This window comes from Crocuta crocuta, unplaced genomic scaffold (assembly GCF_008692635.1).
Source record: "Crocuta crocuta isolate KB4526 unplaced genomic scaffold, BGI_CrCroc_1.0 scaffold177, whole genome shotgun sequence".
Taxonomy (NCBI): domain Eukaryota; kingdom Metazoa; phylum Chordata; class Mammalia; order Carnivora; family Hyaenidae; genus Crocuta; species Crocuta crocuta.
Genome location: NW_027531880.1, coordinates 2689330 through 2707032, shown reverse-complemented (window position 1 = coordinate 2707032; position 17703 = coordinate 2689330). Strand labels below are relative to the sequence as shown.

At 35.2% G+C, this 17703-nt stretch overlaps 1 protein-coding gene across 1 annotated transcript in view; it reads left to right on the top strand.

Annotated features, from left to right (window-relative positions):
* Positions 1–17703, top strand: part of HOOK3 (hook microtubule tethering protein 3) — a 112554-nt gene that overhangs the window by 53456 nt on the left and 41395 nt on the right. The window contains exons 10-14 of the mRNA XM_077773056.1: positions 4163–4326; positions 10152–10292; positions 11860–12061; positions 16497–16607; positions 17330–17417. Coding sequence (XP_077629182.1) covers positions 4163–4326; positions 10152–10292; positions 11860–12061; positions 16497–16607; positions 17330–17417 — 706 coding nt within the window. The remainder of the gene's footprint in view (positions 1–4162; positions 4327–10151; positions 10293–11859; positions 12062–16496; positions 16608–17329; positions 17418–17703) is intronic.

Genomic DNA, 17703 nt, shown 5'->3' with positions numbered 1-17703 from the left:
TTTTTTTTAATTTTTTGACATTTATTCATTTTTTTGAGCAAGAGAGTGAGCAGAGGAGGGGCACATACACACGCACACACACAGAATCAGAATCAGGCTGCAGGCTCTGAGCTGTTGGCACAGAGTCCGATGTGGGGCTCAAACTCATGAACCGTGAGATCATGACCTGAGCTAAAGTCGGCTGCTTAACCGACGGAGCCACCCAGGTGCCCCTACAGTTAGCTTCTTCACTGAAGTCTTGAATCCCTCAAAATCATCCATGAGGCTGGGGATCAACTTGTTCCAAACTTCTGTTGATGTTGATTTGTTTTTTTTACCAATTCCCATGAATCATAAATCTTCCTGTTGCCATCTGGAATGGTGAATCCTTTCCAAAGGTTTTCAGTTCGTTTCACCCAGATCCATTAGAGGAAGCACTATCTGTGGCAGCTACAGCTTTACCAAATTTGCTTTCTTAAAAAATATTTATTTATTCATTTCAAGAGAGCAAGCACAAGTGGGAGAGGGGCAGAATAGGGAGGGAGAAAGAGAATCCCAAGCAGGCTCCATGCTGTCAGCGCAGAGCCTGACTCAGGGCTCAAACTCACAAACCACAAGATCATTACATGAGCTCAGATCACAAGTCAGACACATAACCAACTGAGCCACGCAAATGCTCCCTAAATGTGCTGGTTAAATAATAAGGCTTGAGAGTCTAAGTTATTCCTTGATCCATGGGCTACATAGTGGATATAGTGTTAGCAGACTTGAAAACAACATTAATCTAATTGTGATTCTCCATCAGAGCTCTTGGGTGACCAGGTACATTGTCAATGAGCAGTAATATTTTTAAGGTCATCTTTTTTTTTTTTTCCAAGCAGTAGGTCTCAGCAGTAAACTTAAAATATTTAGTAAACCATGTTGTAAGCAGATGTGCTGTCACTGGGACTTTGTGGTTCCATTGGTGGAGGACAGGCAGGGCAGATTAGGCATAATTCTGAAGGGCCCCAGGATTTTCAGAATGGTAAATGAGCATTGGCTTTAACTTAAACTCACCAGGTGCATTAATGTTTAATACGAGAGTCGACCTGTCCCTTTAAGCCAGGCATTGACTTCTCCTGTCTAGCTGTGAATAGCATCTTCTTCCAATAGAAGGCTATTTCTCATCTACATTGAAAATCTGTTTAGTGTAGCCATCTTCATGAATTATCTCAACTCCTTAATATCCTGGATAATGTGTGGTGTCACTTCTGTATCAGCACTTGCTACTGCATCTTGCACTTTTTATTATGGAGGTAGTTTTTTCCTTTTACCTCATGTACCAACCTCTGCTAACTTAAGACTTTTCTTCTGCAGCTTCCTCACCTCTGAGAGTTAGGGTCTTGCTCTGGATTAGGCTTTGCCCTAAGGGAATATTGTGGCTGATCTTTCCAGACCACTAAAACTTTCTCCATATCAGCAATAAGGCTGTTGTTTCACTTTATTATCATTTGTGTGTTCACTGGAGTAGCTTCAAACTTCTAATTTTCTTCAAGAACTTTTCCTTTGTATTCACAATTTGGCTATACTATTTAATACAAGAAGCCTAGCTTTCAGCCTATCTCGGTTTTCAACGTGCCTTTTTCACTAAGCTTAATCATTTCTGCCTTTTGATTTAAAATGAGAGATGCACAACCTTTCACTTGAACACTTACAGGGCATAGTAGGCCTAATAATTTCAGTATTTTTATGTCTCAGAGACTAGGGAGGCCTGAGGAGAGAGAGAGGCTAGTGGGGGAAGGAACAGCTGGTCAGTGGAGCAGTCAGACCACACTCAGCAGTTACCAACTAAATTCACCATCTTATATGGGTGCATTTGGTGGCACCCCAAAGTAATTACAATAGTAATATCATCAGTCACAGATCACCATAACAAATACAAGAATAATGAAAAAGTTTGAAATATTACAAGAATAATCAGAATGTGACATGAAGTGAGCAATGCTGTTGGGAAAATGGTGCCTATAGACTTGAGACTGGATTGCCATAAACCTTTAATTTGTAAAAATGGCAGTACTGAGGAGTACAGTAAAATGAGGTATACCTGTAGTCTCCTTTTTCTGTGTGTATGAAAAAGACTTTTGCCAAATATACAGGTATACATCATTTGAAAAAAGAAAAAAAAAGGAGGAAGGCGCAGAAATGGATTGAAATAGTACAGTGACATGGAATAGAGCCACTGCTCTCTTCTGAGAAAAGAGTCATGCATTTTTAGAAATCTGACAAATTATACAACTGGCATTTTAGCTTCATTCAGTTATTCAACAAATGTTCCTGGAGTGCTCTCTAGACAGTGTGTGAAGTGAAATCAGCCTGAAGAGGCCTTATAAACCTTTGTAAAGATTTTGACTTTGAGTAAGTGGGAAGCCACTGGAAGATTTTTGAGCAAAGTAGTCATGTGATTGGAGTTTTGTATAAATGGATTATTTTGGCTACTGTACAGAGAATAGACTAAAGGGAGGCAAGGGCCAAATTTAGAAGACTACTTAAGAAGCCACTGCAGAAATCCAGGCCAAGAAAAAAATTATGTTCGCTTAGATTGGAATTTAGGGCTTGTAAGAAGCGGTCAAAATATGTTTGAAGGTAGAGCCAATGATATTTGCTGACAGATTGGATGTGGGTATGAAGGAAAGATGTTAAGGATTATGGCTGAGCAACTGGAAGGATAGAATTCCTTTTCACTGAAATGGTAAAGACTGGAGGGAGTGGGAGTGAGGAGTAATTAAGAACTCTCCCCTTCGATAGTTTAAATTTGAGATGCCTGTTAGACATCCAAGTGGAAGTGATGTCCTCTTTGGGGTTCCAGGCTAGAAAAAGAAATGTGCAAGTTATCACTGAATAGAGGAGGTGTACAGCTGGGAAACTGGAAGCTAACACTGTATATAAAGAAGAAAAGCTGTAGGGCACTCCAATGGCAGGGAAATAAAGAGGGATTGACTAAGCAGACAGGGAAGCCTGGTAGGCTGGTACAGAAACCCGCAGAGTAAGGTGTCCTGGTAGCCAAGCCAAGGAAATGCTTCAAGGAGGAAGATGTGATCAGTTGTGTCAAACGTTGATTGTGACATGAAGGTGTCAGGAGTGATCCTGATGAGCCGTTTTGTAGAATGGAAGGGCCAATAACCCAGCTGGAATGAGCTTAAGGATGAGTTTAAGAATGAGTTTAATGGAGGATGGGGAACCAGAATTAGAAACGATGGTTAACTTTTGTTTTTACAGCTTTATTGAGATATAATAAGCATATAATAAACCATTCATGTTTTGATGTTGACATATGTATGAATATGTGAAAACAGTACCACAATTGATATAATGAACCCATCACCCTCAAAAGCTTCCTCCTGACTCTATATTCCCCCTCTAGTCCCTAGCTCTGCTTTGCACTGTAGATTTGTTTGTATCTTCTAGACTTGTATATAAAAGGAATCATACATTGTATACTTTTTTGTCTGATTTTTTTCATTATTTTCGTGTTGATGGTATCAGTAGTTAATTCTTTTTTATTGCCAAACAGTATTCTCTTGTATGCATATAGTAGAATTTATCCACTCACCTGTTGATGAACATTTGTGTTGTTTCTAGTGTTTCTCTATTACAAATAAAACAACTGTTAACATTTCTTGTAAGTCTTTGTGTGGCCATGTGCTTTTATTTCTCTTGAGTAAGTAGTTACTGCTTGGGTCATGTGGTTGTTGCATTTTTAATTTTTTGGGAAAAATGCAAAGCTGTTTTCCAAAGTGCTTGAAACATTTTATGTTGTCGCCGAAGGTGTACAAGGCTTCCATTTGTCCTACATCTTTGCCAACACTTGGTATAGCCAATATTTTTTATTTTAGCCTTTCTAGGAGTGTATTGGTATAATACTGTGGTTTTAATTTGAATTTCCTTCATGATTAATCATGAGTATTTTTTTGTGTGCCTAGTTGCCATTTACATCTAATTTGATGAACTATCTTCAGATATAAAGAATGAATCCTGCTTACTCTTTTATATTGCTCTGCCTGTTCAATGTTCCTAAATAGTGTAAATGTGGAATGTCAGTTAAATGTGTAAAACTGCCTTTAATTCATAATGGTAATTCACAAGTGATTATGCTGATGCCAGTGTAATTGGAAGACATAATTGCTGTCTTGCTATATTCTAACAGGTTGCAGCGTTGCAAGAGGAGAAAAGTAGTCTTTTGGCAGAGAATCAGGTATTAATGGAGAGACTTAATCAGTCTGATTCTATAGAAGATCCTAACAGTCCTGCAGGAAGAAGGCATCTGCAGCTCCAAACTCAATTAGAACAACTCCAAGAAGAAACATTCAGGTAAAAGACCACTCACTAGAGTCTATCTGTTAAACATTTGGTAACTGACTTTTAAAGTTAAGAATATAGTGCTAGGACTATGCCACTCTGGTGCTATATAATGCTAGGTGAATGCAAACCAAAGGAAGATGTAAAATAAACAATTTCCCCAAATTTTCCCATGTGACACGAAGGTAACTTCACATCTAGGAAAAATTCTGTCGAAGCCACACGCTCAATATAATCTGAAACACAGTATACCTCAGTTGTTCTTGTGAGAAAAACACACAAGAGCCACGCATCCCACACATCTGTCCCACCCCATCCTCCTAGGCTGTTTGAGGCAAGTAAAAGGCAGAGTAACAAAATTGGAGGAAGACAGAAAAATATGAGGCCTGAGGGTAAGTTGGAGAGATCACCAGAAAGATTAAATTCACTGAAAATCTGAAATCACTTTTAAAGCAGAAAAAGCGATTAAAACACAAACTTCACGGAAAAGATTTCAATGTCAAGTGCATTGCCTTAAAGGACCAGATACCATGAAAACATAGCGGCACTAACATAAAGAGATTGGTGCCCTTTGCAGGTACTTGGTTTAAAGAGACACAATAAAAAGGCCAAGTGCATAATTTATAAAGATAGACTTAAAGGGCAAGCTAACTTAAAGGGACTAAACACATCTTCTGGGATATGAAAAGACCAAAAGGAAGGGAGAATGGCCCTTTGGCAATTGGATGCTAAAAGGGAAAAGAAAAAAAGGAAAAATTGGGCATCCTGCCAGATAAAACAGAACCACAAAATTGAAGGAATTATCAGTAAAGAATATATTTTGCTGTAACAGAAAAAAATAAACTATATTTAAGTCTTTTCTAACCTTGGAAATAGTCTGTCCCCTGTGGTCTACATGAGCAATTCAAGATGTGGTGTGCAGACCCCTGCAGGTTTGCAAACGCTCTTTCAGAGAGGCTTCCAGACCGTCCCTTTTCTAACTGCACATCTATGCCAGGATGGATTTCCTTCACATATTTCAGCCAAAAAGGTGTCCCAACAGGTCAATAGAGAAATAGCTATGACAGCCCAGCTGTCTTCTGTTAAACTGGATTATTTGAATCACAAAAATATAAAACATCACTACTGTTCTCCCTGTTTTTGTGTTTTAGGATATAGTTATTTTTCATAAATGATGTGTTGTCTATATTGACATAATGGGTTTATTGCTGTTATTTTCAATATATTTAGATGTTTCTGTTTTAATTTTTACTTATAAGTAAATATCAATAGATAAAACCTGTATAAAAGCTCTTTGAAATGTCAGTAATTATGAAGGGGTCCTGAGACCAAAAACTTGGGTAACTCTTCATCTTTATCTTGACCTTCTAAGACAGAATTGGTAGATAGTAAAATCTAAGTATGACTGTACCCTTTTGTTTCTAAATTGTGGCACGTTTTGTTTTGTTGTGAAGGGGGGCTGAGAGGTGGGGGGTGGGAGAGAGAGAGAGAGAATGAATTCCGTGTAGGCTTTGCACTATCAGTACATGGAGTCCAGTGCAGGACTCATACTCATGAACTGTGAGACCATGACTTGAACCAAAAGCAAGATTCTGATGCCTAACTGACTGAACCACCCAGGTGCCCCTCAGTTGTGGTTAGTTTTTAAACTATGGTTTGGGGAAGTGGTAATTAGAATTGCCCTGTGTATTCATTATAAAGGAAATAGTGTCTCAATCTTTTATTTATTCTAGAATACCTGTTTTGATACATATTGCAATTATTCTTTTGAACCACTTAAACACTTTTAAGTTACTTCTCAGTACTACATATTTATATCTCTCAATATTTATTATTCCTTATATTCATATATAATTCTTCTGGCTTTTCTGTATTATGACCTTGTATCTAATTTTTTTTCTTTTTTGATCATTGATACAAGTTTTCAAGTTTTAAGTCTCATAGATTGTTTTAAAGAAATTATTAATTTTAATAGATGTGACAGTGGTATCAATGTGCTTTTAATTTTTTTTTTTTTAATGTTTTTATTTATTTTTGAGAGAGAGAGTCAGACAGAGCGTGAGTTGGGGAGGGGCAGATAGAGAGAGGGGGACACAGAATCCAAAACAGGCTCCAGTCTCCAGGCTGTCAGCACAGACGGGGCTCGAACTCATGAGCTGTAAGATCATGACCTGAGCTGAAGTCAGTTGCTCAACTGACTGAGCCGCCCAGGTGCCCTTCATACATTATTTTTAATCACAATAGGAACAATATATTCTTTCAATGGTGGGATCTGGCAGTTACCATTTAATTAAATCATCAAACTAAGCAGCACAACCCACAGTGTACACAGTGTCGCCCATATGGTATTTTTGCCAGATATTTAAAATTAATGTAATCATGAGGAAATAATCAGAATAAGGAATATCCTTAAAAATAGCTAAGACTACTCAAAAAAGTAAATAAAATAGGAGCTTATTTTTCTTTATTTTTTATTTTTTTTAAAATGTTTATTTTTGAGAGAGAGACAGAGTGCAAGTGGGGGAGGTGCAGAGAGAGAGACACACAGAATCTGAAGACAGGCTCCAGGCTGTGAGCTGTCAGCACAGAGCCTGACACGGGGCTCAAATCCACAAACCGCAAGATCATGATCTGAGCCAAAGTCCAACGCTTAACCAACGGAGCCATCTAGCTGCCCATCAAAAAAGTCTATGTTAATAAAAACTAAGAGGAGTAAAATACAAAAGGAATAATACAACTAAAGATAATGTGAAAATTTTCATTGGATCCTGGATCAAGGTGGAGAGAGGGAACATTTTTACTACAGTTGGAGAAATTTAAATATGAACTACATATTAGATAATATTAAATTAATATTAATTGTCTTAGATATAATGATAGTATTGTGATGATATATAAAAGTCTATTCTTATTGCTAAAGTTTAGGGGTCAAGAGTCATGACATCTGCAGCTTCCTTTCAGATAGTTCTCAAAAAAAATGTATGTGTATATATTATGTATGTGTTTACCCATAAAGTGAGTGAGAGAAAGCATATGAGGCAAAATGTAAGCAGTAAGTAGATGAATCTAGAAAAGGGTATGCAGATATTCATTGGACTAGTCTTTAAAATTGCCTATAGATTTTAAATATTTAAAAGTAAATAGTTGGTGGTAGAGGAGACTTAAATCCAGTTTTCTAGACAATGAAAACATCTGGAGCATAAGCATTTACTTCCACTTTTCCCTCCCTTACATCAAAACCAACAAAAATAGTTTAAAAAAACTACTAACATCTGATACTATGAATATTTTTAAAATAACAGCAACTCCAATCCAGTACAGTACTGTATTAAAGTAAACTTTATTCTAGGATTGTTAACCTGTTAGATATTATTAAGTCTATTACAATAACTATTAAATTTCTTATTTTAGCTCTTTCAACCCATAAGTTAAAGGAGAAGGAATAGTATAAAATAAGCTTGGAATGTGAAATTCTCAGTAAAGAACAAGAGGATAATCTGTATTAATCTAGTATTTAAGTTTTTTTCTAGGCATTCCAAAAATCCTGCCTTTGCCACTTAGTAGCTGTGTAACTTTGGACATGCCTCCATTTCATTCACTATAAGATGGTCTAATAATTACCTACCCTCTAGAATTTTTGTCTTAAATGAGCATTAAATGAGTTAACATATGAAAAGTAATGAGAATATTGCCTGGCACATAAATACAATTTAGTTATTACTTTTCTAGGAAATGAAATAAAAATAAATAAGATAAAAATTTTGGAATGACAAAAAGTAAATGATCATTATTTATAGATAACAGGTTGGTCCACCTAGAAAATGTTAAGTGAATCAACCAAAAGTTTTCAGAACCAGTAGACACTTAATGGGGATAGGGTAACTCTAAGACATTTGTATAGGTCATAAGATGTTCTAGCAATAACTAGTTAGTATCATCAGGAAAAGCTTGTTTTTGTAAGTATGTAAGTACCTAAAGAATAATAAAATTTTGAAGGACTGTGAGGAACTTACACAACAAAAACTCTGTCGTACATAAAAAATATTTCAATATATGAAGAAAGATAACATATGTTTACTCTGGATTTTTTACACATTAAAAAAATTTTTTTTAATGTTTACTTTACTTATTTTTGAGAGAGAGAGATAGAGACAGAGCATGAGCCAGGGAGGGACAGAGAGAGAGAGGGAGAAACAGGCTGTCTGTCAGACAGAGCCTGACATGGGGCTCGAACTCACGAGGTGTGAGATCCTGACCTGAGCCCAAGTCAGATGCTCAACTGACTAAGCCACTCAGGCACCCTTGGTTTTTTGTTTTTTGCTTACATGTTTTTAACAGAGTATTGTAAGAATGCCATTTTCTCTTAAATTATTATATAATTTGAATTTGATTCCAATTCACATTTTATGTTCAGCCAGAAGTATTGATGAGCAGGAGATTCCCAGAACATTTACGCTCAAACTATAATGAGGGAGTACTTGCTATGTCCATTGTTGAAATGTTATACACCTGTACTAATTTTAAAAGCTTGGTACTGGTGCAGCACAATACAGACAACCAATAACACGAATGAAGATCCAGAAACCAACCCAAGTGTATACATAAATGTGTAATATGACAAAGGTGGCATTTCTAATCAATAGGTAAAGGTTAAATTATTTGTTAAATGGTTTTGGGATAGTGGGTAAATATTTTGGGAGGAAAAGTTAGATTCCTACATTACATCATATACTAAAGTGAATTCCAGAGAAAATTGAGAATTTTAGTGTTAAAAATGAAATCCTGTAAATACTAACAGAAAAATATAGGATAAAAGAAAAAAGCTTTCTAATTATACAATAACAAGTAAAAACTATAAGGTAGAAAATTTATCAGTAGAGTTATGTAAAAATTAAGAATTTCTGTTAAATTGAAATACTTCTATAAATTAAAAGTAAGTAAAGGAACACCTGAGGGGTTGTCTAGGTGGCCCAGTTGGTTAAGCATCCAACTCTTGATTTTGCTTCCAGTCATGATTTTGTGGTTGGTCAGGCTCCTTGCTGGGTGTGGAACCTGCTTAAGATTCTCTCTCTCCCTTCTCCATCCCTCCCCTACTTGTGCTCTCTCAAGAAAAGTTTTTTAAGTGGAGGGCACCTGGGTGGCTCAGTCAGTTAAGCATCCGACTCTTGGATTTCAGCTCAGGTCATGATTCTCGCTGTTCGTGGGGTCAAGCTCCATGTCATTGCTGCCTCTCTCCCCCACTCACATGCTCACTTGCTCTTGCTCTCTCTCTTAAATAAAAAAAAAGTAAATAATCAACAAGAAAGATTTGTGACATTAGAGACAATCTTGTAAATCAAAAGGAAAGATTTATGTTAAGTAAAACAAATGAGAAGTAGGAACAGTATTATCCATATTTGGAGAGGAAAAGACCTATTAATAGCAACCAGACTAAGATATACTCAAAAATATTAACAGTATTATCTACTTGGATTAATACATATTTTTTCTTTCTTGCTCTTCCGTATTTTATAAATTTTCAGCAAGGAACATCTGTTAATTTCATAGTCAAAAATAAAACTTTAAATAAATTATATGTGCTGTATTTGGGAAAATATTACATGATGTCTAATTTGCTAAACAGAGAAGTGGTAGCCAGTTGTTATGATTCCACAAGCCTTAGACCAGTGAAATCCATTTTCAAGATAGTTAAAACTTGGAGATAAAACTTAACGGTCACAAAAGTGGGAGACAGATTCATGAGTTTATTCTCATGTTTGTTATTTCATTTTACTTTTCTAAGGAGAATTATTAGATAGTAAATAGCATTTTCTTGGTCTCTTTTGTTTTGATTACAGACTAGAAGCAGCCAAAGATGATTATCGTATACGCTGTGAAGAGTTAGAAAAGGAAATCTCTGAACTCCGGCAACAGAATGATGAACTAACCACTTTGGCAGATGATGCTCAGTCTCTAAAAGATGAAATAGATGTTCTTAGGTAAACAGTTTTCCTGTCTTTGTGGCATCTCAGGCCTGTTATCACCCAGAACAGCTCTGCCACTGATGTTACAAACTCTCAGATCTCTGAATAGGAGGGTATTTAACTGGGTTCAGATTCCAGTGCTACCTTTTATTTAACCTCTCATGTAACCATTTTCTCATCTGTAAGATGGAGATAATATACCTCCCTACCTCAGATTTAGAGGCAGAACTAAGTGAGTTTTTATTTCTAAACCGTTGGAACAGTATCTGGCAAGTAAGTACTGTATAAATGTTTGTTGAATAGAAACTAGTCTCCGACCATCACTTCATACTTGTGTAGTTCTGGAGCTTCTCTTATAATGACTCCTTTTCTTTAATTTCAAGTCCTCTGGTCACTTAGTCTTCCTCTTTCTCGGATACTGTCACACCCCACGATGCATCATTTCCTTGCTGGACCGTTTTACCTGCACCTCAGCTGTTCTCTCACTAAACACCTTCACTCTCTGCCACCTCGATTTGCCACCATTCCACTTGTGTGATCTATCCTTTGTTGGATCATTCCAGCCATTTACAGTTTTTGCTCTTTGAATACTGAGAATGAATAGAGAACAATCACATAGTGATAGAGTTTTGTCCTACTACAGATCCATGATCTTTACTCTTCGTTGGGCTCTTATCTGTAGTCCACCATTCTGCTGCTCATGATAGCTGGCTCTGTCTCCCGTTTCTCTCATAGCTAGTACCTGTTTCCATAACTCTTCTCACTGGACACCTACCCCTCCCCCACCTCTCAATGCCTCAGTCTCAGTAGATGACATCATCTCCTACTACAACAAGGAAGAAGTATGAGCTGTGGGACTCTACATGTCCTGTACTTCCTGCACCTCCTAACTGCCCTGCATTCCCACCTATCTTTTCATTTTTGCTTTTAGAATGTAGACTAGTCATTCTTTCTCATATCCAGCGCTGATTCCTTCTTCAGTGCTCTGGGTCTCAACACTTCTTGCTTACACAAGGACTGTGTTCCATCCATTATCATTTCTCTTCGCATTTGGATCTCCCACCTTAGCATATATTTATATGTTTAGGTCTCTCATCTTAGAAAAAAGACTTACTACTCTCTCCTTCCCTCCAGAACAAATTTAGATTATACAAGGTAAAATTTACATTCTCTCCTTCACTCCCTAAAATGTGCCCTCTCCTTACCCCCCCCCCCCACACTGCTGCATGGAAATGGCTGTTCCTGTGGTCACTAATGTCATTCCATTTGCCAGATCATTTGGACACTACACAATTTATTTTGCTTCTGTGTGATATGTCACTGTGCTGGCTACCCCTCCCACACACACCCCATCACCACTACTTGCTTTCCTTAAATTATATGACATTCTCTATCACAAGTTTTGCTGTAATTTTGGTCATATTTTTTAGCCTGAACAAAACATTAATCTAGAATCACCTTTGGTCTTATAACTTCATTGGAAATGTGTTCTTTTCTGGCAGTCCCTCTTGGTTTAGCACTATTAAAACAGCTTTACAGCTCTGGATGTGTTTCTGATTTCTGATCTCCCATCTCATTCTAGACATTCTTCTGATAAAGTGTCTAAACTAGAAGGCCAAGTGGAATCATATAAAAAGAAGCTAGAAGATCTTGGTGATTTGAGGCGTCAGGTTAAACTCTTAGAAGAAAAGAATACTATGTATATGCAGAACACTGTCAGTCTAGAGGAAGAGTTAAGAAAAGCCAATGCAGCTCGAAGTCAACTTGAGACATATAAGAGACAGGTAAAAAGAATAGTAACAAAGTTTCTTAATGATGTTTTCAAGCAAGCTCTCCATTATAACACTGTGGCTTACCAAAAATCCACTGACTTTTGTTTTCACAGTATTCTGGTTTTTACTTATGAAACTTAGTTCTTTTTTTTCTACTAAGTTCTTAATTTTAATTCTAGTATAGTTAACGTTAAAACTTAGCTCTTATCCAGAGGTTACTGACTAGTCTCTATAGCAGATCCTTTTATTGTCTTTTATTTTTAAGTTATTATGTAATACTTAAGAAATAGCCAAAAGTAAAAGAATAATACAAGTAACTATGCTTAAAAAATAAAACATACTCTTCCCTTCTTCATTACAGTAACCGATATGCTATTTTGTAGTTTTCTTTCCGTGCATCTCTTTATTCTTTTGGTGCATATATATTTACTCATATACGTATGTATATGTATAATGTGTAACATTTTTGACATGTTTCAGAAGTATATAAATGATACAGTAAAAAGACTCTTCTGTGCTTTACTTTGCTTCGTATATTTGTGAGATTTGTTTATGTTGACAGGTATAGTTTTATTTGGTTCATTTGTACTGCTATATTGTATCCTGTTGAGTCATGATACCACAGTTTATCCATTTTCCTATCGAAGGACATATAGGATATTTCAACCTTTCTTTTAATTACAAGAAATGTCTCTATGAATAGTATTGAATATGTTCTCTTCTATACTTATATGTAAGTTTTGTAGCTATAAGGAATTTCTTCCTTAGAGTATCTTCATTTAATGAGATACTGCTAAATTGCTGTTCAAAGTTATTACTAACCAGAAGTTTGTATGAATCCCTGTTCCACATCATCACCAACACATAGTATGGTTGTACTTGAAATTTTGCCAACTGTATGAATATGAAATAGTGTCTCCTCATGGTTATACTTTGCATTACCCTAATTACAAATATATTTACTGATTACATTTCTTTTATGAATTGCCCATTTTTAATCTTCTATTCATTTTTAAAATTGTGTTTCTTTTTCTTACTGATTTCTTAAAGTTCTTTATATGTTCTTGCTATTAATCTTTTGTCAGTTACACTTGCTACATTTATTTCCTACCAATCTGACCTTTCTCTTTACCTTTTTTGAGATTGATTAACTTAATGTAATGAATTTTAAATGTCTTTTTATGATTTATGCCTTTTATGTTTTAAGAAACAATTTCCTAATAAGGATGTAAGGCTAATCTCTGTTTTCTTAAGAAAGATTTAAAAAGTTAGTTTTGCACAATTAGGTCTTTAAATCACAAGGAATTAGTTTTTGTGTAGGATGCTAGATTAAGGACCCATTTGAATACTTTATTGTCTATGTAGGCAACCAGTCAACCTAGTGGCATTTATTTAATAGTCTCTAAGTCTATCTTATCACATACCTAAAGTTTCTATCTTAAATGTGAGTTTGTTTCTGGGTACTCTCTTCTGTTTCATTGGCTTATTTGTCTATTCTGATACCAATACCCTGCTTCCTTATTATTTATAAATTTTTAGTAATTTTGTTATATGATAATACAGACATCCACACCTTGTTCTTTTTCGAAACGGTCTCTTAGACCTTTTCCTTTCCTTTATATCCAAAACGTTTGGGAATTAGAATTGCATTGACTCTGTTGATTAATTTGGGGAGAATTGACATCTTTATGACAGAGAGTGTTCCTATTGGTCAATATATCTTTCCATTTATTTAGGTCTTCAGTATCTTTCAGATATGTAATTTTCTTCTAAATGTCATGCACATATTACATTTACTTTTAGGTACCTTGTTCAGATTTTGTAACAGCAATTAGCAAAAGAAAGGATACCATTTTCAGTTTGTTGTTTATTTATACAATTGAAATCAGTGTTTGTCATTTTACAGCCATGTTAGATTCTCATATTACTTCTGATAATGTCTGTAGGATCTCTTGTCAGAAGTCATATAGAATACAAATAAAATAGTTTTCTTTTTTCTATTCCATACCCTTTTTTTCCTTCTTAATCAGCATGTTTGACCTGTAATACAACTCAGAATAGAAGTAATCATATTAGGCAACCATTTTTTGTTGATTTTATACAGAATGCTTGAAATATTTTACCAGTGTATTTTGCTCAGGGTGCCTATCTTAAATGGATAAACTTAATTAGCTCCTTTTCTTACACTATTGAGATATTTCCTATACTGCTCTTCCTTTCTATTAATGTGATGAATTATATTAATGGATTGTCTTATGCTTAAGCCATCCTTGCATTCCTGAATTAAAACTCATTTAGTCACTGGAGATTTATTGTTTTCACCTTATTAGATTTGCTTCGTTCATTTTACTTAGAATATTTTGCCTCTATGATTCACTTAAAGTTTTCTATCTCATACTTATTTGATTTTTGGCACCAAAACTATGCTAGCTTAAAATGAGTTGGAGAAGTTTTAGTAGAACAGCTGTGTATACCATGAATACTGGCAAGTTTTTTTGCTGGGTATATTTCTTTTATTTTTCTTATTTTTTAATGTTTATTTATTTTTTGAGAGACATTGTGTGGGCAGGGGAGGGACAAATAGAGAGGGAGTCACAGAATCTGAAGCAGGCTCCAGACCCTGAGCTGCCAGCACAGAGCCCAAAATGGGCCTTAAACTCAAAAACTGTGAGATTATGACCTGAGCTGAAGTCGGACACTCAAACAACTGAGCCACCCAGCTGCTCCCTGGCTATATTTCTTCCCAACATTTTATTATGCAATTTTCATACAGTAAAGTTGAAAGAATTAGTGAACTTGAATGTGGACTGAGAAAATACCCAAAATAAATAAGCCCAGACAAACTATACATGACATTAAAAGATGTCAAATTAAAATGAAATGATTCCAGAAATTATTAATATTCCAGAAAAGAGAACAGCAAGAAATACAGAAAGACATTATTTGAAGAAAGGATGTATGAACATATTTTTAGAACTAATGAAGGACAGGGGCACCTGGGTGGCTTAGTCGTTTAAGCGTCCAACTTTCGCTTAGGTCATGATCTTGTGGTTCGTGGGTTCGAGCCCCGCGTCGGACTCTGTGCTGACTCAGAGCCTGGAGCCAGGCTCAGAGCCTGGAGCCTATTTCAGAGTCTGTATCTCCCCTTCTCTCTGACCCTCCCCTGCTCACGCTGTCTCTCTATCTCCTAGAAATAAATAAAAATTTTTAAAAAAGAAAAAGAACTAATGAAGGACATCAGAGATAGTATTTACAGTGCTTTACAAACAAAATAAATAGTCTACAGCTAGAAATATTGCAGTGAAATTCTGTAATATGCTAATTCTCTCCACCTATTTTTCTGATCTGGAGCTTAATATACTTTATTTTTCAATGATAATATTTTTATTTTTAAAAGTTCATTTTGAATGTTCTTTCAAACCTGCCTGACCATCTTCCTTTTATAATTTAGATTTTCATCTTTATTTTTCTTTAAGTATTAAATCTAGTATTTTATAACTGATAATTCCGGTCTGAAATCCTTTCAGGTCTTATTCTACTATTTTGTTGTTTTTGTTAATGTTTTTCTGACTGGTGTTCATAGTGACTTCTTTAAGGCTCTGCTCTTTCATTTGGCTCCTCTTTATCTTCAGGAATATTAGGAGGTTTGGGTTGATGTTTTCCTTCAAACAATGTATGGTTTGTTTATACCGCATTTTTCACAGCACTATCAACCAAGACAACTTTAAATTAATTGCCTGAGTTAGAATTTACTGGATAAGGCCTTTTGTAAAAATGGAAACATAAATCTACATATTAGCAGGCCATAGTTACAGACTTTCAAGTTACACGGTTTTAAACCCAGAGGACTCACTTTATGACAGGCAAGCTTCCTTACTGATTTTTCCAGCTAATGGATTATTTCCTAACCTACCTGTTTACTGACTCAGCACCTTTTAGAGCCCAAGATGGTTTAAAAACTGGTCTTCCTTTACATTCAACGCTCTGGTTTCCTGGTATTAGCAGTTGGTACATCATGGAACCTATAGCTTCTATACAAACTTCCCACTGAAGTTTCAGCCCCTGAAGCTTTCTCTTACTTTCTTGTAAGCGGAGCTGTACAATGGGACTTTTTGTCCCCTACCATTTCTTTTGCTTTGTGCTGAGTTTCAGACCCCTCTGTTATGTTCATTACAGGAAATGAAAGTCTGTCCTATATGTTCTTTAGTAATTTTGTATATTGTTACTTTGGATGATCTGAATTTAGAACCTATAATGTCTGACCAGATTTTTGTTACTAGTTCTTTCTGTTGGGTTAGGCTGCTATATTGTACACATTTTAATTTTTTAATTTTTATTTTTTTAGTATTTCTTGGGAGATGGGGAGTTTTCATAGCTCTGTGGAAGAAAATAGTGATAATTTCTAATGTTCCAAATTTTAAAAATTAATGGTACCTTTCTGTATCAGGTGGTAGAACTACAAAACAGATTATCTGAAGAATCAAAGAAAGCAGATAAATTAGATTTTGAATATAAGCGGCTAAAAGAAAAAGTTGACAGTCTTCAAAAAGAAAAAGATGTGAGTATATATATTGGGCTTTTGGGTTTTGAGTACCCCTAAAATTAAGACAGTGATATTTAACTCATATTTGGATTATAATAATTCCTTCTATTTATAAATTAAAAATTAGGGATTCTATTTGTTTTTAAATGATAGAAGATTCACAATTGTGTTTCAGAAATAAATCTAAAATAAAAGATTAAAAGACTGTTTTTACTTCCACTCTAATTTCTCTTGTATACTTTTGTGTTTTCTACCACTGTTGTTTCTCATATTGTTCTGTTCATGACTTTGTATAAATTTGAATAACTTTTCTGTTTTCTGTGTACTCTAATACAAAGGACACAATTCTTTTTGTTGTTCATCATATCTTAAATCTTTTAAAAATATTTTTACTTTGTCATGGTTTATGAATATTTAAAGTCTTAGCTATCTGATCTTTTTATGTCTAATGAAAGGAATGTTATTTGTATAATATACTTTATTAGCAATGGAGTAGACAGTTTTGTTATCTTTAACTGTGCATAACATACTGCCTTGCACGTAGTAGATATTTTATATTGTTAAATATTACATTTGTTGTAATTTTGTCCTTTTATGATCTTTCTGTGGAATATCAAAAGGTGAAACGTGCCCATGTTCCCTACTGTTCATCACTCTCTTAGGTGAGGCAAAGACCACTGATGAATAAATTCATAAAACTTAAAACTAACTTTTCCTTATTTCTAATGTCTCTGCAGAGGCTAAGAACAGAAAGGGACTCTCTGAAGGAAACTATCGAAGAGCTTCGTTGTGTACAGGCTCAAGAAGGACAGCTCACAACTCAAGGTAAAAACACTTTAGTAACTCAAGCAAGATCATTTATTTCTTATAGTATCAGTAGAAATTTTGATTCATTTTAAGATGCCTGCACCAGTGGATGAAAATCAAAAATTGAAGAGGCATGAAGTTGATATAAATTATAAACTGTTACCCAGAGTTTGTGGCAAATAGGCTGTAATTAATAAGACCAGATTTACTTGCCAATTTTTATATTTTAATTATATGTAAATGTTTGAATTTTAATAGATCAAAGGCATAAACATTTGTTAAATCATCTGAAAAATTTTATCCT